The 24,304-nt window shown below is 40.1% G+C and overlaps 1 protein-coding gene across 1 annotated transcript; it reads left to right on the top strand.

Moving 5' to 3' along the window:
* Positions 1-270: 270 nt before the first annotated feature.
* LOC124268098 (multiple epidermal growth factor-like domains protein 10) lies at positions 271-21,907 on the top strand. The gene is made up of 26 exons (XM_046703116.1): positions 271-608; positions 5,131-5,364; positions 5,780-5,939; positions 6,598-6,719; positions 8,584-8,741; positions 9,161-9,264; positions 10,264-10,401; positions 10,929-11,066; positions 11,656-11,793; positions 12,387-12,524; positions 12,667-12,804; positions 12,974-13,111; positions 13,222-13,359; positions 13,510-13,647; positions 13,774-13,910; positions 14,365-14,500; positions 14,909-15,046; positions 15,160-15,297; positions 15,776-15,913; positions 17,766-17,903; positions 18,368-18,505; positions 18,970-19,104; positions 19,414-19,551; positions 19,856-19,975; positions 20,148-20,241; positions 20,555-21,907. The coding sequence occupies exons 6-26, from the start codon at positions 9,225-9,227 to the stop codon at positions 20,766-20,768; spliced, it is 2,808 nt and encodes a 935-aa protein (XP_046559072.1). The 5' UTR covers positions 271-608; positions 5,131-5,364; positions 5,780-5,939; positions 6,598-6,719; positions 8,584-8,741; positions 9,161-9,224; the 3' UTR covers positions 20,769-21,907.
* Positions 21,908-24,304: the final 2,397 nt, after the last annotated feature.

Genomic DNA, 24,304 nt, shown 5'->3' with positions numbered 1-24,304 from the left:
GTGACGCTATTGTTGTTACAGAAATCCACTGGCCATACACTCTCGCCAATACTGCACTCCATGTCAATGCAAATATATGTTCAAAATTAAAATTTAATTATCTATCAACCATGACGTGGTTACAGTTTGAGAAATCACTCGACTCTATAAATTCAGGGAGTACAGCCAACTTTCCTTTTCCGTGCTTGTCTGTTCTACTTCCGGATTCAACAGAGTCAAGTGCTTGTCCATTTACTAAAATGACACCGCGTTTATAAGAGAACCACACAAAATCGGAAACAGTGGATCTGTTCAGTACCTAAGGAACATTCTGATACGCATTAATATATTAATAACGCCACATCATTGTAGATCTTTCTGGTCGTCATAACTCTCATATTTCAAATTTTAGTCAAGGAGATACACTTGTTCGTAGTCTACATATGAACTGTTCTCATCCGACAGTCAACAGTCATTATACTTTGGTCGAGGCCATACGAGTCATGTTACCTGACTAGTTACCGCCGTGAGGGTCACCAGTCAAACCTTCCAGTTGTACACAATGCTCTATGCCGCTGCTCTTGTGTTTTTCCAACATGTGTTCATCATTGCCGCTGCTGCAAGTACAGGTAAGGTCATTTACTTTAATTGTCCAACAGCAACAACGACAGTGTATTAATTGTCGTTCAACCTCCTTAAACTGTCATAAGTATTGGTTTTATTACATGCACTGAAATTTAAACCAGAGTGTTTTTCACAAGAGAAAACGGTGTCTGCTTATGGTAATGCTGTATCTTTGGAGAAAACTTCGCCAACTAATATTGTTCCTTTAGTGTTATAGAAATCCAAATAAATGCTACAAAACCCTTTCCTTACCCGTAAGGCATCTCTGCTAATAGCAGTCGAGTTTACTATTCCGACTCTCTCATGAGCATGTGTTCATTATTCACTATCACAATTGTGATTGTACTAGATGGTGAGCGTATCCTGCCCCGCCGGCGTCACCCGTCATAAACACATGCAAAGGCTAGTCAAATATTCACCTGAAACAAATCGGGACAACTCAAAGCACCGGTACAAGAGGGTACAAAATGCATATACTGAAAATGGCATCATATTTAAGGCTCACGACAACAGGAACTGGTCAGTACTTGTAATTGTGGGTGTATCGTATTTGAACAGTCGTCCCCCGCTGTATGTATCGAAGACGAGTGAATGTAGGTTTTGTTTGTTATATTGTAGTGTAATTCATGATTAAAAAGTCTTATTTGTTTTATTCGTATTACGTTGTTTCTGGCAAGTTTCAGAAGTTTAGTAGTTAGGATCACAACAGTACATGAATGGACAATGTGGGTTCGAATCCTGAATGGGACTCAACCTGAACAGATGTACGAGAATTTGTACTTAACTAAGAAAGTGTAATCATACATGTATAATTCGTGTAACAACATGGTGTTTTTAAAAGGAGTGGTTGTCAGGAATATATTACAAATATATGTTTCGATATGGTATGGTCAACCTGGATAACCTGCCTATGCCTATTTTGTTATACTGTCATTCTAATTGTACTTCAGTTGTATTTTGCCCTATCTCTCAATTGTGGGCTACCATTGTAATCAAATAATTAATTAAACAAGTAACAAAGTAATTTGAAATTTGTTTTACACCTGACCCGTGAAGATCCGGGGTAGAATAGGCCTTCAGCAACCCATTCTTGTCATAAAAGGCGACTATGCTTGTCGTAAAAGGCGACTAACGGGATCGTGTGGTCAGGCACGCTGACTTGGTTGACACATGTCATCGGTTCCCAATTGTGCAGATCAATGCTCATGCTGTTGATCACTGGATTGTCTGGTCCAGTCTCGATTATTTACAGACCGCCGCCGTATAGCTGGAATATTGCTGAGTGCGGCGTAAAACTAAACTCACTCACTCACTCACTGTTTTACACCTAGTTATTCTAAAAATGCAAATTGTTCATTGTATAACAGTTTGGGGACTTTTGTGTTAGTTTCACACTGAATTCTGTTGCATAAAGATCTCTAGGTTAACCCACTGTTTTATCTTGGAAGTTGATACGTTACATTCTATGTAATATGGGTACATGAGGAAGGTGTTTAAATGTCTATTGACCATCATGCGCATAGCTACGAGACCGTGAGTGAAGCTGGAGACAAAATGTTACAGAGCGAGTTCTCACGGAGACATCATGCCAGCCATGTTGGGACGAGCTGGTCGACCAGTCGACAAAATAGTAAAATGACTAGTAACGTATCGCTGATGTTTTTTTTGTTTAAACAGAATGTGACAGCACATGTATTTCATGAGGCATTAAGTATTGTCATTAAATAATTAAAGAACAGATAATGAATGTTACAGTTTTATTTCGTCGATGTTGTGCAATGATCGGGTAAACCATGGTGTGACCCAAATAAGCGCAACGGATGTGAGCGGAAGTAGCTCTGCTTCCGAGTATCTGTTATAGGGCGAGTGCAAAGTACAGAGTGACATCCCCGTGTCAGTTCCTGCGTGCGTTGTACGTCTATACCCGTGGTCACTTCGAGCTTTCAACCAACATCTAATAAATTTAAACTATTACTAAAATTAATCCAACATCATTCGCTATCTGGATCACCACGCGCAAATTCAGAACACTGCCAGTAAAGGAACGTGCGTGGAAGTAAGATACATGCTAGATATGTTTTATTGTGTTGCCATGTCTGAATCCGAACACGTGTTTACCACTTAAGGAGGCCTATATGCCGCACATAATCACTTTATATTAAACGCTCCACATTATTAAATGTATTTACTCTCTATATTGCAGTTTAATTTATCTATTACACAATTCTGTAATTGTATTTCATTGTTTCTGGTAGATTCATGAAGTCCATGATTACATTGTGTTTTAACAATAATTAGTTGCCAGGAACGATGGAAATAGTGGTGGATAGGTTACATTTTTTATGCCTTTGTATTTTTTATGAACTTTAGACTCATCGAGCATGGTAAGGAGCTTTCTGGAGGAACTTTAGGCTGTCTAAGAAGGCAGGCACATGTCTCTCTCGAGTCAAATTACGTCATGTTTGTAATCATGTTTCCATACTGGATATCCAGTCTCGGCATATTGTGGAGGATTGACTGCTGCTGTGGGGTGAAGTTCATTGTGGTTGGTACTTCTATTTTGTTTCATACTGCCATTAAATTTTGTATTGCCACTCCACTGTGTAATGCCACTGGATTTACGATAACGTGTAGTGGTTTGTAAACCGAGTTATATTTCTGATAAATTATTCAGTGTACAACGATTCTTTGTTATTCATTGATTTGACATTGGACTCTTTGAATATAGAATTCTGGCTTAACTGTTTATGGGGCTTCACATTGATAGCTTCAGTTTCAGTTTTCGCGATAAGGCCGACATATGGAGTTCGTATCTGTTACACTGTTCTGGACACCGGCACATTAAGCGATATAAACCCCCCAAACTCAGGCATGATATATATAAAGGAATCAAGTTCTGACAAAGATGATGTAGATCTACCTTGTACGTGTCATGATTGTAAAATTATTCCTTTCCCTGTGTAGTGGGTGGATATATAATGTACTAGGTCTAGCATGATCTTTGCTTCTGCCTTTACACTATCGACACACTATGTCTTCATGCTTTGACATCTTTCCTTTGTCATCTGTCTTGTTATTATGTTTACGTGTCTCTAACAGTGAGATTGTCTCTACCAATTACTATTCAATGCAAATATGAATCAAGAGTAATATATGTTCAATTTAATTTATACTAGTTCTTTGACAGATGAGTGTTTTTGGAGCGTTCTAGCAACAGCCCTTTCCCAAAGGTGTTGGCTACAATTAGTGGAGGGCAAATAAGAAACATTTTGTAAATGAGTTACAGCTGGCAATGTCAATTGTATTGTTTGTATGAAGCTATGGAAAGTTAACCATATGGGAAATATATACTGTGGAAGCTACCTCCAGACACAGAAAGTCATTCAGATGATTTTAAAGGAGCAATGTATATATGCAACCAGGGTTTTAAGGAATGCGATCTCCAACAAAATGTTCTACAATGTCACGGACGCCACATCAGGTGTCATGAGCAATAGAAACTGTACTGGTGATGCATCTTCTCCAGAGAAATGGGACTTTCGCTTTAATGTGAAGACACTGATTTGCTTTTCGATTTGTATTCGAACAAGGAAAGAGTTGCTGTCCCTGAACTTGATCCATTTTGGAATGAAATGCAGGTTTCTAGAGAAAGGACTGCATTTCTAAATGGATGTATAACTGAACATGTCTTTGTATCATGTTCCACCTTAGTAGAAGCCTTGACAACAACCAGCCACTCGAACAGGACCCACGCAGAATTTGGCTCTTCTGGATGTTGCACTGAATGCGTTGTGATTTGGATAGATTACACTCAACCCAGGTCGAATTGGCGTTCTTAAGCTGTCCGGCCACTTCGCGAATGCTTGATCTATGTCATTTGTTGATTGGCCGCACAGTAATTATACAATTGAAAAGAAAGTCATAACCAGAAAAGCATTGATAGTAGAGGATATTGAGGTATCAATGACAACAGTTATGCTAATAATAGTCACTACGTGGACATGTATAAAATATTCCAGGTTTTATTCCAGATGAACGATTGGCTTGCCTTTGCATGTGTTTGTGACAGGTACCATCCTCTTGGGCAAGATACGTTTACCTTTTTAAGAACACCTGGTGTCGTCACTATTTGATTGTGATTCATAAACGTATATACTCACATGTGTACAAAATGTACAATGTAAATATGTACACTCGATTCACTGTACACTGTACACTCAGCATTTACATGCATATGGGGTGGGCTTTGTCTCTATATTTGAAGCATGAAAAGAACACATCAATAATCCACGTATAAACGTAAACGTAAAACGTACGATATTCATTCAGTATAACAACTAAGATTAATTCTAAATGTGTAGAGATCCCCTGCCATTATGAGTAAAGATTTATCCCTCTCATAAGGAGGGTATAGGGTTGGCACGTGGTTAAAATGCCAGCATAACACAGAGTTAAAGTGTTCAATTCTTTTCACTTTCAAACTGTTTTACAATTCACTGCAATTCACTGCGATGACATGTTTCTCAGGTCAAGTTGTTGTCGTCGTCACTGACTTCAGTGGCGGTATCTACAAATACACCATGAACGGTGACGTCGCAACGCCGATGGAGCCGTCATTCCTTGAAACCAGCAAGAAGCCCTTACCCTTAGATTACGACCCTCTCTATCGGCAACTGTACTGGGTGAGACGGTCGACCAAGACGATCATGAAGGCATCTTTGGACGGTAGCAACAAACAGACTTTTCTCAAAACGTCAGCATGTAAGTTCATGATTTAAAACAAAATACAGAATCGAAATAATGATTATATTCTTCCTCGATGATATTTCATAAACGATGAGTGACTTGTTAGCTTTACGCCGCTTTTAGCAATATTTCAGCAATATCACGTCGGGTGACACCAGAAATAGGCTTTACACATTGAACCCATGTGGGGAATCGAACCCGGGTAATCGGCGTTACGAGCGAACGCTTTAACCACTAGGCTACCCTACCGCCCCCATAAACGATGAATATTGTTAATGCACGTATGGCAGCCTAATGACAAATGTATTGGCACATGGTTGTTAAAATACAAATTACTTTCTCCAACGATCGATGGGAAACATTATATTCGTATAATCCGAAGATGCACAGTATCTTATTTAACAACCCAAACTGTCTGTTTTATTAACAGCCATCCGAGACATCCCTATCGACGCGGAAACCAGGCAGATGTTTTACATTGATGATACCACCAATGCTATTTATTGCGTGAATATGACGACTAAGAGCGTCTCAAGAATCATAAATACGAAAAGTGATCCTCATTCACTGGTGTTGGATACGTCGCGAAGGTCAGAATGTTTAGTTCTTTTCTCATTTTATTTGGGTACAGTAATGCCTCTTATTGATTGGTTAAAGATGATATTAGTCTCCGGAATGAAATGTGTCGAAACGAAACCAACAATCTCTGATGATATGCCTTTTTCCGAAATATTCAATTCACTGTGCCTGTGACATAGCAGCTACAAAGTTGCCACGGATGCCCCGAGGCTGTTGTTCGTCTCTGGGCGCAGGAACGAGCAATCCTTGAACGTATCCGTAACCCCACATATACCTGCAACGTAGCGTACGGCAACATTGTTTACACATATATTACCCCTGCAGATCCGGGTCAAATTGATCTCCAGCATTTCAGCAGATTATTTTTGCCTTCATCTACAACATGCTCTTTGAATCATGTTGCAATCATGAAGTATAAATATTGATACCAAGTGTTTACATAACATAAGAGTTGATCACAAAACATCAATATGAATGTTGATTATCTATTGCACCTTCTATTGTAAACCCGCGAAGTACGAAAGACAGAACGATATCATCCCCCATAACATATCAATCGTAGACTCAACAAGATTATGTTGTACATATGAAATTACAAGCCTGAATTATTTAAGAGACTTTGAAACAAAGGTTTAGAAATAACAAAAACAAATGCACAAAATGTTTTAGGCTCCTGTATTGGACTGATGTTGGGAAGGGAGAAATTGAACAAGTTTCATATGAGGGAACCAACAGAATGCTGCTAGCACGAACAGGACGCTGGCCGACGGGACTTGTTATGGACCAAAAAGGTATTTTGTTGTGTAGTTCCTCAAATTCTGCGTTCCTTCAACCAGATGTTGTTCAATTCTTTGATTGGATGTTGTCTTGTATACTTTTTTGATGTTTCCTGTTTCAGTTAACAATTTTGGACATCCAAGAAATTATATGTAAACAATCGTTAAATCGTGGATTTGAGAAATGTAATGTCCATACAGTTGGTTTTCATATAGTTTATCAAACAGTTCTTGTAGTTCTTGTAATAGATAAACATAATTTCAATCTCTACTGAAACAATTAAACTTGTCTCATTTACATATGTTATTTTTACGATTTTCTCAGTAAAGTACCGACTCTTGTACTTATGTTAAGTAGTTGGGTTGGGCCGCCAACCCACACTCTTCACAAATACTAATCAAGAAGTATATTTCAGTTTGTAGGCCATTGGCCCATGTACAAAAATCAATACAAATGAAGTTGTGCATGATGGCAATAGGCAGACATTTGTGTTGTCAAGTTATAGAAGATCGACAGTTAAGAGATGATTTGATAAATTTAGCACAATTCAATAAATGTACAATGTCGTTAGAGGTTATTAACTTTATGAATTTGCAAGTGAGTGAGTGAGTGAGTTAATATTTAACGTCACATCGGCAATATTTCAGCCATATCGTGACGAGAACATTTGATATTGAAATGAAATATATGTATATTATAAAAAAAACCTGTCGACAAAGGACAGTAAAGCAACTAGAGTATCACAGATATACTTGTAAAACTAGTAATTAAATCTAAAACATTTCAATTATAGGGGACAGAACAATATAAAAATAGGCTATAGATCGCCAACAACTGAAGGTAGATCACCATACTAGGGACCATGGGGACTTACATGAATTTGCAAGCATTTTTTTAATTATTCCATAGAGGTAAATACGTTTTTCGTAGTGTTACATATTTATCACATTCAAACAGGAAGTGGACTTCATCTTCATATCTATTACTATTACACATCTTACAAATTACATCAGAGTTCTTAGTTTCCTAATCGCCAGCACACAAAGTCGGCCATCTAACCCACTCAGCCAGCGCGACTTCCACAAATATGGCAAACTAGCAGATTTTTAATTTGTGTACCCCTCTGACAAGTGTACTCGGCTCCCACGGCCGAAAGCCATGAATACACAATGTCATCTATTCCATTTTTGAAACGATGGTGCAAACAAACATTCTCAAAAATAATAGAATATCTATTCGTAGTGAAGATGTATCCATTCATGTGTGCCTATTTTGCTCTTTTTAAAATACCATGATCACTTTGAAACGCGCCAAAAGGACACATCCAAGTCTGGCAACATTGGTTTGAGTAAACTCGAGATTCCAAACTTTACAGTTAGGTGAGGTGAAGTGAGGTGAGGTGAGGTGAGGTGAGGTGAGGTGAAATTGGGTTTAACGTCGTGCTTGAGAATATTTCGCTCATATGACGACGTGCATGCGTGTGTACAGGTATGTGTGGCTGCTTGTACTAGCCCATACTGAAGCTGGTTTTATAGTGCTAGCCCACTGAGATACCATGCCGCAGTGAAGCATGAATACCCCACTCAGACACATTATACCGACTCCGAGCCGACCAGTCCTTGTTGTACCCATTAATGCCGAGAGCCAGGCAGGGACCAACAAGTACCATATTTTAACGTCTTTTGGTATGACTACAGTTATGTAACAGCTGTGAAATACAACACGAACTTAGTGAAAATACTCTCAACTGTTGTGGCGATAGTCGACACGGGCAAATTATGCCTTAAAAGCTCTTCCATAGCAAATTACATTGGTTAATTCACAACCTGTAAGAAGTATATTATTGAGTCTTTATCATTTGAAATGTATTTCCTGCAGGTGACAATCTGTTCTGGTGCGACGCACAAGCTACACAGAAAAACATAATGAAAATGAACATAAAACTGAAGAAGATTACTGTCCTACTGCAGGGGGGAGACGTACTATGACGCAGCATTCTTTGATGGAAAACTTTACATCACTGCCCGAAGTGACAGGTACAAACAAGAAAGTGAATACATAAGTGAGTGAGTGAGTGAGTGAGTGAGTGAGTGTGAGTGAGTGAGTGAGTGAGTGTGAGTGAGTGAGTGGTATGTTATTTGAACAGTATTTCATTTATAACACAGTGGCACAGCATGGGATTATATTTTGAATCTCTAAGTGATATTCGTTTTTATTTGCATGTTGACAACCCAAGAATTAAAATGAGAGAAAATCGAACCATGATCATAGGATCATGAGGTCCCCCTTTCCCCAGGAAATGCAGAATTGCATGTATGTATCAGATCACTTCACATAACATATTTACACTAACACGCTCATGCGTGCATGCGCGTGTGTGCGCGCGCACGTGCGTGTGCGTTTGCTTGTGTGTTGAACTGAATTTCGTTCTTTTATATACGAATAACTGTAACAGGTCGCACTTCTTCACATTGTCCGAACAAGGGGGCAACGAAATATCGCACAGCCTTCATCGGACCATGTCAGAGTGGAAAAGAATAAAAGTCTTCCGATATTTTGGTAAATATCCCCAGAGCGTATTATTAGTTTCACGGCCATTTGCCAGGTAGTATCGGGTGGTACGACCTTCAGTCTCAGGAAAAAGGGAATCAAATGGTCGTACCATCACATAATACCTTGAACGTAATATCTTTAAGATATTTCAGCTTTATGTTTCTGCTGAGGTAATGGACGCAAAGCGTTTCGCAATGTTTGTTCTCGCAGACAAACATTATATCAACTGATATTCGATATTGTGACCTTAAAAAATATATTTTAAGGTTCTTGTTACTTCACATAATAATACCATGGTTAGGTCCAGTCTATTTTTACTTAACAGCATAAATAAATAACAGCATACTCTCCCCAAAAATGTTCAAATACCTTTCCGTGATAATAACAGTAACTGTTGAATTCTCCAAGTGAGTTGGATTTGAATGTCAAAGGCCGCAAACTGTCAAGGTCGTCCAATACCACCCGTTGGAAGAGGGTAAGATGGGTTTATACTACCCACTAAGATGGGTCTCATATACACTGGTCATTACTGAAAGGGTGATAATAATCTGTGCATCCGTACGGGTGCAGTCAGTGTTAAATTAGAAACTATGTCACAGTGTACGCACATACAAAATGAACATATCAGATTTCTCGGTTCTTGCCTAAGTAAACAATTCCTGAAGCGGCCCATGCTCTGCACCTACAGAAGTTATACCTGCTAGAAACAGGTACCCTAGAAACCGAGCGATCACAATGATACATGTGACTGATATGACTGATGTTTTACTAGGTGAGTGAGTGAGTGAGCGAGTTTGGTTTTACACCGCTTGTAACAATATTCCAGCAATATCACGGCGGGGTCACCAGAAATGGTCTTCAAACACTGTACCCATGTGGAGAATCGAACCTGGGTCTTTGGCGTGACATGCTAACGCTTTAACCACTAGGCTATCCCACCGCTCCTGTTTTACTAGGCTCCAGGAGAGCAGTATTTATATATTTATTTTTTGCAAATATCTTCAGAATGTGACAATGGCAGTTATGGGATCAACTGTAATTCTACCTGCCGAATGTGTGCTGGGAAGGATGTCTGTGACCCAGCAAGTGGATATTGCCCATCAGGATGCCAGCCCGGGTGGATAGGAGACATGTGTGACACAGGTGAGTGTTTCAGTATGGCGGGATGTGATCCCGACAGAAATAATAATGTGTCTTCAGTCTGAACAAAGGACGCGTAGACACCTGACTCGCCAAGTTGTGCACTGAACCATTGCAGCATGCATCGACTCCTATAGGAACAATCTTATCCCACTGTTTTCACATAGTGAGTGAATGAGTGAGTATGGTTTTACACCGCTTTTAGCAATATTCCAGCAATATCACGGCAGGGAACACCAGAAATGCGATTCACACATTGTGCCCACGTGGGGAATCGAACCCGGGTCTTCAGCGCGACGAACGAACACCATAACCACTAGGCTACCCTACTGCCCCTTTTCCATAGCATATACACAAATACAAAATCGTTCAGGTTTTTACCATAATCTTTCACGTGTTATGTACATACTGACTATCTTGCTCATGATAATATGTACTATAGCAACATAGAGGGGATTCATTTTTAACTCGGCTGTACGAAGATTGTGACCAGGAAGTTTTATTATTGCATTCATGGTTTTTCAAACCAGGTTGTGCTGAGGGTCATTATGGGGTCAACTGTAATTCTACCTGCGGAAAGTGTGCTGATGAGGATGTCTGTGACCCAGCAAGTGGACATTGCCCCTCAACATGCCAGCCCGGGTGGACAGGAGATAAATGTGATACAGGTAGCTGTTCTACTGTCTACAACAAAGTACGATAATTCGGTGCTACTGTATGTCAGGACGGGTGGACGGGTGTGACACAGGTAGGTGTTCTACTGTCTACATCAAAGTACGATAACTCTGTGCTACTGTATGTCAGCACGGGTGGACGGGTGTGACACAGGTAGGTGTTCTACTGTCTACATCAAAGTACGATAACTCTTCGCTACTGTATGGTAGGACGGGTGGCTGGGTGTGACACAGGTAGGTGGTCTACTGTCTACAACAAAGTACGATAACTCTGTGCTACTGTATGTCAGGACGGGTGGGCGTATGACACAGGTAGGTGTTCTACTGTCTACAACAAAGTACGATAACTCTGTGCTACTGTGTGTCAGGACGGGTGGCCGGGTGTGACACAGGTAGGTGGTCTACTGTCTACAACAAAGTACGATAACTCTGTGCTACTGTGTGTCAGGACGGGTGGCCGGGTGTGACACAGGTAGGTGGTCTACTGTCTACAACAAAGTGTCTAATACATTCATGTCAACTTGTATATCTGTTAATCTTGGTATTCAGCACACCAAACCTTACCCTCCTTATATGTTTTCAGAGTGTGGTGATGGACATCATGGCTTGAACTGTACATCTACATGTGGTCGGTGTTTTGGTGATAATGTTTGTCACCATGCTACTGGACAGTGTTTCTCTGGTTGTCAAGCTGGGTGGACAGGCGAGAGATGTGACATAGGTTGGTGCATTACATGTAACTTGAACAGCTGAACAAGGATGATGTTCAGTGATTTGTAAATGCATTATCTGGCAAAAGGTAATGCATGCATGTAAAAGTCAATCCTTAGATGCGACCATGAAAATATGTGGTGGTCACAATCGTTAAATAGCTTGATATTGTACATATATAGATTCCAGATTTGGAGGTGAGTTTACAAACGACGGTCCATATTCTCGACTGTATCACGCGGTTATGGACATTCTTGATAATAACTGCAAATCATATTTATGTATAATATTTAAGACTTTGTTAGACGGTATTTAGCATTTATTACGTGGGTAGACAGGGGCAGAATGGTTGATTGGGCGGTCACATTGTGTTACATTGCTCTCATTATGACCCTGTGGCGTGGATGGTTGTCAGCACTGTCTACACATTGTTTACCTGCTCCCGACATTTGAGACATTGGCTCACTGATTCGGACATAAAGCATCAATGGAGTAAAATTACTTTCGTTTATGATGATTCCAAAGTCAAATGCTATCTCTCAAGTAAGTATTCATTTATTTTCGTGACAAGTTTAAAAAAAATAAGATTGAGCATCTTTTCAGAATGTTCTGGTGGCAGTGATGGGTTTTCATGTCCGCGCACCTGTTGCCGATGCCTTGACCGAGAGCAATGCTACCTGGCTTCAGGTCGTTGTGACACTGGATGTGAAGCTGGCTGGACGGGGTCCATGTGTGGCAAAGGTATGTTCACGAAGGTAGTTCTGGTTTGGTTATGTTACTGTAACCTACTTACCAAAATCTGTTAGAGAGTAGGCCTATGTTTCGCTGAAAATACAGTAAGGTATGAAATGAACTCACGTATCTTGACTGCTGTACATTTCAGAATGCTTCGATGGGTATTTTGGTGTCAACTGCAGTTCTACCTGTGCTAACTGTAAAGATGGAACTGTCTGCAGCAAGGAGAACGGACACTGTCCATCGGGTTGTCAGCCAGGCTGGACAGGTGACAGATGTGATATGAGTACGTTTCACCTCTATCATCGAGCTTAAAACGTTTGAAAAAGTAAAATTATTTTTTATTATGCAAAAGTAATATGCATCGTTTGCATCATTGTACACGATGAAAAATAATCTGTAAAATCATGTTAACCTATCAAAATTATCCACAACCTGACCTTTCATGATCCCAGGATGTCCTAACGGCAGCTATGGAGCTGGGTGTCAACATACATGTGGCCGATGTCTGAACGGACAGCCATGTGACAAGGCGACAGGTCGTTGTATGGGCGGATGTGAACTCGGCTGGACAGGAAACATGTGCAACAAAGGTATGTGTCTTCAATCTTACATATGGGTTTGAATTGACATAAAATGAGAAAAAATATTTTGCCTTGAGGAGGATAAATGAAATCAACATATGAAATAATTTACCTTCCAGAGTGTAGCGCTGGGTATTTTGGTCTCAACTGTAGTTCTACCTGTGGTAACTGTGAAGGTGGAACTGTCTGCAAGAAGGACTTTGGACATTGTCCATCAGGATGTGAACCAGGATGGACTGGTGACAGATGTAACAAAAGTAAGTTTTTAATCTGTTTTTCAAGATGTGAGCTATTGAAATTCAATGAATCTGATAATCAATTAGTCCGAGAAAATGAGTGAATTCATTTCAGCTGGATACACAGTTGTTACTTTTGTAGTATGGATAACCACGTTGACATGTTCCCAGGATGTCCTAACGGTAGCTATGGAGCTGGGTGCCAACATACATGTGGCCGATGTCTGAACGGACAGCCATGCGACATGGCGACAGGTCGTTGTATGGGCGGATGTGAACCCGGCTGGACAGGAAACATGTGCGACAAAGGTATGTTTGAATCCAAGAAGAAAAGGTTTCGTCAGTGTTCAAGGTGGCTGTATTTTGTCCTACGAAATGTTAACATAGCAAAATTTATAAATCACGTGTCAAGATTGCCTCACGTTTACTTTCCAGAATGTAGCGACGGTAACTTTGGAGTCGCTGTAGTTCCACCTGTGTTAACTGTAAATATGAAACCATCTGTAACAAGCAGAATGGTCATTGTCCATCGGGGTGTGAGAAAGGTTGGACAGGTGACAGATGTAACAAAGGTAAGTTTGCAATCTGGCTCACACATTTATATCTGCTGAAAAGAGAATTTGACAACCAATTAGACCCAGAATATAAAAGAATTCAGTTCAGCGACTTAGACACAGCTGTCAGTTATGGTAAAGTGTCCCTATTACATATTAACCCACATTGCATTAAGACAAAGAACCGAACATGTTCCCAGAATGTGGTAACGGCAGCTATGGAGCTGGGTGTCAACAAACATGTGGTCGATGTCTGAACAGACAGCCGTGCGACAAGGCGACAGGTCGTTGTATGGGCGGATGTGAACTCGGCTGGACAGGAAACATGTGCAACAAAGGTATGTTTGAACCCAAGGAGAAGCGGTTTCTTCAATCTTACATTTGGGTTTAACTTTGACATAATATGAGAGAAACTATCTTGTGTTATGAAATATAAACTAAGTACACATGTGAAATAATTTACCTTCCAGAGTGTAGCGCTGGGTATTTTGGTCTCGACTGTAGTTCTACCTGTGGTAACTGTGAAGGTGGAACTGTCTGCAAGAAGGACTTTGGACATTGTCCATCAGGATGTGAACCAGGATGGACTGGTGACAGATGTAACAAAAGTAAGTTTTCAATCTGTTTTTCAAGATGTTAGCTATTGAAACTAATTGTGATGGCATGTGGTCCTGTACATATTACTCAGGTCACAAATCAGTTGAAATAAAGCAACGTTGTCGCGGAAAGTCTTTAGGTGTGACCGTGTTTGGCAGCTTGACTCCTGAGCGTTTCATGTGACTATAAGCTATTATCTCCTCACGGACAGTATAGGTTATCCGGGGTAGAAATTCCACCGAGATGCGCCGTTGATCAGGTACGAGTTGGATGCTAGGCGCCATATAAATTTATTATATATAATCTGATAATCATTTAGTCTGACAATCAAACAGTCCGAGAAAATGAGTGAATTCATTTCCGCTGGATACACAGATGTTACTTTTGTAGTAGGGATAACCACATTGACATGTTCCCAGGATGTCCTAACGGCAGCTATGGAGCTGGGTGTCAACATACATGTGGCCGATGTCTGAACGGACAGACCTGCGACAAGGCGACAGGTCGTTGTATGGGCGGATGTGAACCCGGCTGGACAGGAAACATGTGCAACAAAGGTATGTTTAAAAGAGAAAGAGGTTTCTTCAATCTTACAGATTGGTCTTAATAATGACAGAGTGAATCAAACTTCTTGAAATCGCGTGTCTACTTGCTTTTGTTTACGTTCCAGCATGTGACGATGGGTATTTTGGTATCAGCTGCGGTTCTACCTGTGCTAACTGTAAAGATGGACAAATCTGTTACGAAGTGAACGGACATTGTCCATCAGGGTGTGAGCCTGGCTGGACTGGTGACAGATGTGACAAAGGTAAGTTTCAGGGCTGTGTTGAGAGCGTTTGGATGTTCAGCATAAGGCAGTACTAAATTCGCTATCAATGGGTTATAGAAATAAAGAGCACATATTTGCCTGAATATCAGTTAATCCTGATCTAGATCCAGTTTGTGTGCTTAGCAATATTGTCTTGCACAATATTAACTGCAAATAACAGCGTTTTCTCTAATATGTTGTATTTTAAATGTCTGTAATTATTGGGTCGATTCCTATAACCAGATATAGATATTCCTATATGCACTGTGATCGAAGGCTACGTAATACTCACGCTGATAGTCCACATCTCCAAACTGTTACAAACATTCATGTCTCACAATTCCTAGTTTTAATGGTTAATCAACATCCATAGTTCACATGGAATAAGATATCAAAATAAAAGTAAACAGATCGGATTACATACACAATAGTTTATTATGTGGGACTTAGTGACTTTTTCTATATTGCTGTTTTTCAGAATGCCCGTTTCTAAGCTATGGAGTTGAATGTAAATTGTCATGCGGTCGATGCTTGAACAAAGAATCCTGTGACAAGAGAACTGGAGCGTGCAGAACTGGGTGCATGTCGGGATGGACTGGACTCAAATGTGACACAGGTTTGTTCTGGTCTTTGTGAGCAATGACTTCCCAAATGTTGGGAGTGTGTAAAACAATTAATTCAGTGTAACGTCCATGTACTAGGTATTTCTTGACACGGAGAATTGATGTCTTACATTTAGGTAACCAATATCTCGGAGTTACCAATATTCCAGATTTCAGGAATCACCAGTTTCACTGGCAATGTAGGAAGGTGGTGCTGAATGATGAACTAGGCAGTTGATGATGTAAATTCAACTGCTTGGGACTGCCAAGATTGGTCATAATGCTACAAACATGTAGGTCGTATAGTCACAGTTGACAACATTCGTCACTTGTTCAAATATGAACCAACATAACGTGAGCAGCCTCCTACCAACTGGGATCACAGCCACAACATCATCATGGAGGCTGTCGAAGGATATGCCAAACATGTCACCAAATCACCGTCACAAAGATAAAGTAAAACCATTAAAATATATAAGGGAAGGAATAGCTCTATATTCACAGAAATGATGTAAAACAGGTGGAACGAATACCACAGGGATAGTAAAAAACCCAAAGGATTTGCTTCATTTTTCACTGAGTAAGAAGCATTCCAAATTGAATTAAGTGGCGACAATAGATATAGTTATATATATTCAGAGGTTCAGTGCAGCTTATCAAAAATAAAAGGAAATACGGAGTGTACTGAGTAAACAATATGTGAGATGTTGAACTGCCTCACCGATGAGGTCTTTGTACAATTTGGGTGTGAAACGTTTGGCTAGAAATCTGTACCCCCGTTGAAATCAATCCAAATGGTCTGATTCTTTGTCAGGTTGGATACGTCAAAACAGAACTGTATTTTAGAGATTTAACTTAAGCTCTAGATTTATCTTGACCTTGAACTATTTAACCAAATGCATAGAGATCAGTGTGCCTGCCTCGCCTATACACATAAAGTGTGTGAGTGAGTTTAGCTTTACGCCGCACTCAGCAATATTCCAGCTTTGTGGCGGTGGTCTGTAAATAATCGATTCTGGACCAGACAAACCAGTGAGCAACAGTATGAGTATTGGGATACAATGACATGTGTCAACCAAGTCAGCGAGCCTGACCACCCAAACCTGTTAGTCGCCTGTTACGACAAGCATAGGTTACTGAAGATCAATTCTATCCCGGATCTTCACGGGTACTATACACATATAGACTTAGAGTGACACAACACTGTCTAAAAGAAGGATGACAAGACATTACAACTATCACTTTAATTCGAGCAATAGTCCAGCAGCTCACGTCTCTGGCGTCTACATTTCACAACGTTTGAGGCACACTCGAGCAAATTATCTGGAGCAAGTATGATTATAAAGAGCGTCAATCGATTCCTCTTCAAATGTTTAAAATGTTGCTTAGCTTTAACAACATATATTTTATATGTCCGATATCGCTCTTCAATTGGTCTGGTATTATATGTTATTGTGTATTTTCAGTGAAGCGTGCATGTGTTTATGCTGGGTGCCACGGTTGAGGCAAGATAAATTCAGCTTTTTGCAAACACGCATTGTCATCAATATTCCAAAACACCTGTCTCAATCATGCTAGGGACTCTACTTTTAGCAGAGATCTCTGATGAATATGGAAAACCCCGATTGGACGCTTTTATTAACCTTCCCGTAAAATTAAATAGCTGCAGTCGGATGAAAGAAAAATCATTTAGAATCGAAGTTTATCATATGATTAACTAACAATTTATTTAACTGCAAAGAACGTATGAGGTTCGTTTGAGCCTTTGATTCCTAAAGGAGGCTTTCTTTGATATTTTATTCGCTTACAAATCGATTTTTATGCTTCCATTTTCATTCGTTATGAGATTTATTTTCCTATTTACAGAGTGCATGGATGGTCTGTACGGCAAGGAATGTAAGTCCTCATGTACCAACTGTCTGAATGATACTACTTGCGAAAAGGAAACCGGCCATTGTCCAATAGGCTGCAAGGAAGGATGGATTGGAGACAGATGTGACAGAGGTATTGGTCTAAAATGTGCATACGGTTGCCCGAGTATATGTAGTACCTGTTTTAAAGCTCATCGAGTACACATCGGTGCGATTTCCCCATAGTTGATCCTTACAGTCTCAGGTGATGCTTATAGAATGTATATCATGAAGTTGATATGGGTTACCACCCAAATGAGTCATGTTGGTTTGATGGACAGGCCCTTTGGCAGGGCTGATTGACTGTGACCCTTCCAAGACTGTTTTAGTGTTGCTTACGTTTCCATACATTGTGTTCCTGGCCCGGCTCGGCTGTGGGAAGTTTGTGCTGCATGAAATGATATTCACTCAGATACTGAGAAAATATTCCAGATGCTTCCCCTACATGACACAATGTCAGCTCACATTTGCCAGTATTCCTGTAACGTTGTGCAACCTAACCGTTGTAATTAGTTCCCGAACTACCGTTCAATTATTCACGTTTCTGCCATGTTTCAGAATGTCCAGCTCGCACTTATGGAGCTGAATGTCAGATGCCATGTGGAAGGTGCTTGGGTGGAGAATCATGTGACAAAATTACCGGGACCTGCATGGGAGGATGTGACGCTGGGTGGACTGGGCCCAAATGTGATCAAGGTAATTTTAGATCACAGATCAACTGAAGCGAGATGCATCAAATCTCCTTGTACGTGACTTGAAAATTTACTGAACGTCAATCGGCATTACAGAGAAGAAAGTAAAGTGAGGTTGAGTTACAATCACATCTAGATGCATCATGATTGGTTATATTTGTTGAGTTTATAAACAGCTTGATGTTTCTTTGAATATGTGTACCCGAGAAGATCCGAGTTAGAATTGGTCTTCAGTAACCCATGCTTGCCGTAAGAGGCGACTAACAGGATCGGATGGTCAGGCTCGATGACTTCGTTCACACGTCATCGCATCCCAGTTGCATAGATGGCTGCGCATCCTGTTTATCACAGGTTTGTTTGGCCCAGACTCGATTATTTACAGACCGCCACCATATACATGTAGCTGCAATATTGCTGAGTGCTGCGTTCAATAGGAAACAAACAAACTTTGAACATGTTCTTTTTCAGAATGTGCCCCTGGTCATTTCGGTGATAACTGTGACTCCACCTGCACGCAATGCAAAGGGCATCGTTGTGAGGCAACACAGGGATACTGCCTGGATGGATGTCTACCCGGCTGGACGGGCATTCATTGTACAGCTGGTAAGATAGTGCGTCATTGAAGGGTCATGCAATGTAGAGATGGTAAGACTTGGATTATGAGAAACACAATGTGAACCACTGGAAGAGAGTACAATGTGCCACAAGTACGACAACAGGTGATAAGAAACGCAATATAATCTCTGTCGATAGGCATTTGCAACAAATTACACAACCAAACACGCACCACAAATATCTACATTTACAAGAAGTGGGCATTATTGTATACTACTTCCGGAAAATGACTTCAGTGAGATTTGGTATGTATTGACACAAGACATGAGTGATGGTATCTGTTGTGTGTATGTCCAGAATGTCCAGATGGCACGTATGGTGACGGATGTCTCTCAAAGTGTGGCAGGTGCGTGACCAACACCTCGTGTGACCCCGTGACTGGTCAGTGTGGTGCTGGCTGCCTACCAGGCTGGAAAGGGGAGATGTGTCGTGAAGGTTAGTCAACAAATTGAAATGTACATTTAATGCTTAACGAGTTTATGGTGAGCGTTAGTGTCTGTTTCGTTTCAGTTGTCTGTCGTATTGATCTGCATATGGTCCTCTGATGGATGTGTGAAACTAAAACATGTTTACTGAAATGCAGCTTTATTACAACATTTATAAAACCACAGTTATAACTACAAGTAACTAAAAGAACGTGATCAACATCAAATTTCTTATTCTTATTTCATAAATATATCTGTACTATGTATTGTGTTGGGACTTATTGGTATAGTTGCCCTTTATGTTGAACATGCAGGGTGTCCTGTAGGTAGGTATGGAGATGGTTGCACATCATCCTGCAACAAGTGTCAGTCTGGACAATGTGACACGGTAGATGGCACCTGCCGGCTGCAAGCTAACATGACGGGTGAAACAGGTAAATGTATATAAATTATTTCTGCAAATATTTAAGAAACCGTTTATCAAAACATAGCAGAGATTTTAACAGTGGTTGAGACCTGGTTGTACGATCCGATCGCCGGAGAAGACCTGTCAAGATTTGAAGTGTGTTATGTCATGATTTCTCCTTTCTTTGTTTAATGTTTCAGGACCATCTATGTTAGTGTTCCTGTTGATTGGAGCATGTGTTCTGCTGATGATTTTACTGCTCATAACTTCGGGAATTGCATGTGTGTTTCGAAGGTAAGTTTTACAGATGTGGTTCAAAGGGCATGTCAGCCTTTGTCTCATAGTATAGTGTGATCATCGCGAGCAACGGGTGGGAACATGTCATATGTAAATTACAGCATCTACCACACGAAAACAAATATTGATGCTTGGATTTCACTATTATGGCTTCGGAAAATATTCTGTCTTGTCTTTCTCACGACAGACAAGGCAACGTTAGTTTTCGTATTGTATTGGTTCGTGACATCTACAATTGCATCATATGATTCCTCTACAACTCTTTCCATCGATTATCTGCTGTACACCTGCGCCAAATTTGATTCTTCAGACGCCTGAACCGACTTTCTACAAAACCGATGGATGGTCAAGCCAACGGTTACTTCATGGAGAACGAGGGATATAGACCATATTCCCCATCACCAAGCAGCAACACTGAAGCATTCCTGTTCAACCCTATGTACAACACAGGCTTAGATGTTATGCCTCCAGCTTCCAGTGAAAACCAACAAAGTCTCCTGGACACGGACGTTCCTACCAGTTGAGCAGTTGTTGCTCCACACAGGAGCTCAATGCAGGAGAGGAATGACTATAATAGCATTAGAGGAGGCAACCCACCTTCGTGACAAAGTGGCATCACTGATAAATCATAGTATACTAATAGTTGGTCGATATAGTATCGGAAATAATATTCCAACTAGAGACAATTAACAACTTTAAACCTACATTCATGGCCAAGTGCCAGGGACTCTTGTAGTCTTTTAGTAATATGGATGAAGAGGTTCAATGAACGATTTTCTAAATTTGTATCTTATGATCATTTATTTTCTCTTCAAGACTAAATCGAACTTTGATGACTGATGTAAATAGTAACCGATGTTTGTGTTAAGCGTTATCGCCGTTGGATATCAATGTGTAGATTGTTGTTTCGTCGATCTTGTCTGTGAATATTTTCATCACTTAATCCTGTTGTAGCAATATGTATATAACCACGTTATGACATTAGACTTCATATAGACTTCATGTATTGTAGGCTTCAACCAAAACTCCTGGGGACCACCCAGCCGCACATAAATAGGTGTATTACCCTTCTGACTAATGCTGATATAAAAATCAGAGTGTCGGTTTTGTAACTTCCGGCCTGAATGGCCTCCATTTGCTGAAAGTTTCTTATGTTGAATTAAACCACAAAGGGACAATAAAAACGATAGACTGCAGACTGAGAGGAAAAGACCAACACTGCGTTGTACAAGAAATCTGTAAGAGGCGGTGCTGTGAAATACAACTCCTCGAATACGATTGGGAGCAGGGCTAATTGACAAGCAATATGTACAATTATAAGCAATTAATCAAGAAATTGATCGGAAAGTTGATGTGGATGCGCAATCTAAAATGACAATAGTGATGTTACCGAGGATATATTGAATCTAGGGGGAGGTAATTTGAACAGCACATTATGAAATAATTGAATAAGTGAACTTTATTGCAGGGTTAAGTACAGCTGGAGTCTATGATCTTTTGTCGAATCATATTTGAAACTGCTAACAGAGCCTTGGCCATGGTGGTAAAACAGCCGGCAACAACTACTCCAACCAGCTATAGGCCATGGAAGTAACATGGGATCAGCCATGTATGTTGTTATAGTCCATGAAACAGCTGAATGAAAATAAACATTCAAAATATATCTACATTGTTTTTGTCGCTTTGTCTCTTTCAGCACTATTAAGATCACCTCTAAGCACATGAATGCAATTTGAGCTAATACAATATATGCAGGTTGGCAATGAACAAGATACTTGAGAATATATTCAACTGCCAGGAAACGAGTCAAGTAGATGCACTCCTAGTTCATCAGCTCTACGTGTAACCTCTTCTCATCCGTTGTTAAGACTCAATAGTTTTGGCAATTAAACTTTGATCGAAGATATATGCGCCATAGTTCATGACTTGGTACTACATTACACGTTGGCCTTTAGGTCACAATTCAGCCTGCCCATGCACACGGTCCCCTCAAGGTTGTTGAAGACTAACTGCAAACCCGGATGTTCAGTCTGATCTCTAATGGTATTGGCGTGTAAACATCCAAACTACTTTTGATAGCTAACAATGCCCACCAAAGAAGAAAACTCTATTTCTGTTTAATTCCAACAACAATAAACATTACAGAAGCACGTGAAAATTCCTGCTTGTAAACTATTTTAAACTGTTTTAAACAATAATTATGATGTTGAAAACATATCCAACGTATTTTTTACAAGCTGTTCAGCTTATATTTCCACATGTATTTTTCTAAGTACCGTTTAAGAATCGCAGCTGCAATATCCTGGCAGCCACTCGCCAGCACACAGAGTCAGCCGCCCACGCGCTGGCTGGGCGGGCTAGGAGGCCGAACCCGTGCGCAGGCGAACAGGCGCCCGACCCCGGGGCCTGGGGTGCGGACCCGAATCCCGGACGGGACCCAACCCAACATAAGCACGAGAATAACTGCTGATGCCCAGTTTATGTAGCCTATATCATCTTGTTGCTTCATGAGTAAATAACAATGTTTAACATATCTATTACAATTCATACCGAGTATCCTTAACCAAAAGCTTATAACTCTGAGCTGTTGATGAATAAACAAGGGATGGCGTCCACATTCGCCCAAAGTTGCCAAGTTGCTTGTGCGGTAGCCAACTCTTAAAATAATTTACAAAATTTTGTGGGGATAATTTCTAAAACTTTTCTTTCCTTTGTACCCCAAATTTCCGAACCCTACATCAAAATCGGCTGAGTTTGTCTGTCAAAAATATCAAAACAGGTATTAACATCCAAATTTTCATATCTACAAATCATTCTTTTGATATTTTTCCTCCTTTTTTAAACACCATTATTTTGGTTTTGTCTAAATTTACTGTTACACCCCACTTTTCACAATATTCTTCTAAAATATCTATTTTTCTCTGGAAGTTGATTACTGTATCGCAAAACATAATGACATCATCAGCAAATAAAATCAGACAAATTTCTTCAATATATCACTATCTACAAAAATACCTCGTGGGTTCGCTTGGACAATAGTTGCAGCTAACTCTTCAACATACATTAAAAACAAAATTGGTGACAACATACACCCTTGTCTAATACCTCGAGAAGATGAAGACATTTCTGTAAACTGACATGGTGTCCATCTCACACATGCTTTCACATTACAATAAATACTTTCTAACAATTTATATAATTTACCATAAATTCCTTTTCTAAGTAACTGAAAGACAAGTTTACTTCTATCGACACAATCAAAAGCCTTTTTGAAGTCTATGAAAATACAATACAGTTTCCCTTGTTTTTTTCTAAGATACTTATAAGCTAATGCATTTAAAATAAACATGTTGTCAACAGTGGAATACCCATCTCTGAAGCCAGCTTGTGCTTCCGACACTGCAGAGTGTAGTTCTAACCAAAATGTTAATCTTGTATAAATAACTGATGTAAACACTTTGCCTAACATATGCTCTATAATTATCCGGATCTTCTTTACTGCCGCGTTTAAATAATGGTATAATTACACCTTCATTCCAAGCAACAGGAAACTGACCTGTCTTGAGAATGTTATTAAACAACAACACCAAATATGGAGATAGAATGTCAACAACAGCTTTTATCGCCTTGGCTGGGATGCCATCCAGTCCAGGAGATTTACCATTTCTAAAAATGTTAATAGATCTTTTTATTTCCTCTTCAGTTATAGAGTCGCCAAGGATATCGTCACTTTCTGCACAATCCTCACACACCAATGCATTGTGGTCAGCTCAATACTCTTGTACATGTTTGTCAAAATAGTTCCCTAAACTTATTTTTATATAAATGTATCGTTTCGAAAGTCGTAGCTATTTACATTCCGAATACCCAAAGATGTCTAAAAGCGCACGTACAATCTCCAAAACAAGCCCGCGATATATACTTTTCACGATTTTGAAAATAATGCCGTAAGTACTCGGAGTTGCTGTTATCAAAGTGTCCCAGTCCTTGCGTGCATTCTGGTTGGTTTGTCGTATTTTCGCGCATACCAACAAAGGGATCCTCCTGTACAGAACCTGGC

Source organism: Haliotis rubra, unplaced genomic scaffold, assembly GCF_003918875.1.
Source record: "Haliotis rubra isolate DU_JTF1 unplaced genomic scaffold, ASM391887v1 Scf136, whole genome shotgun sequence".
In the NCBI taxonomy this organism is placed as follows: domain Eukaryota; kingdom Metazoa; phylum Mollusca; class Gastropoda; order Lepetellida; family Haliotidae; genus Haliotis; species Haliotis rubra.
The sequence above is the reverse complement of the archived record's forward strand: the minus strand, read 5'-3'. Positions and strand labels throughout refer to the sequence as shown.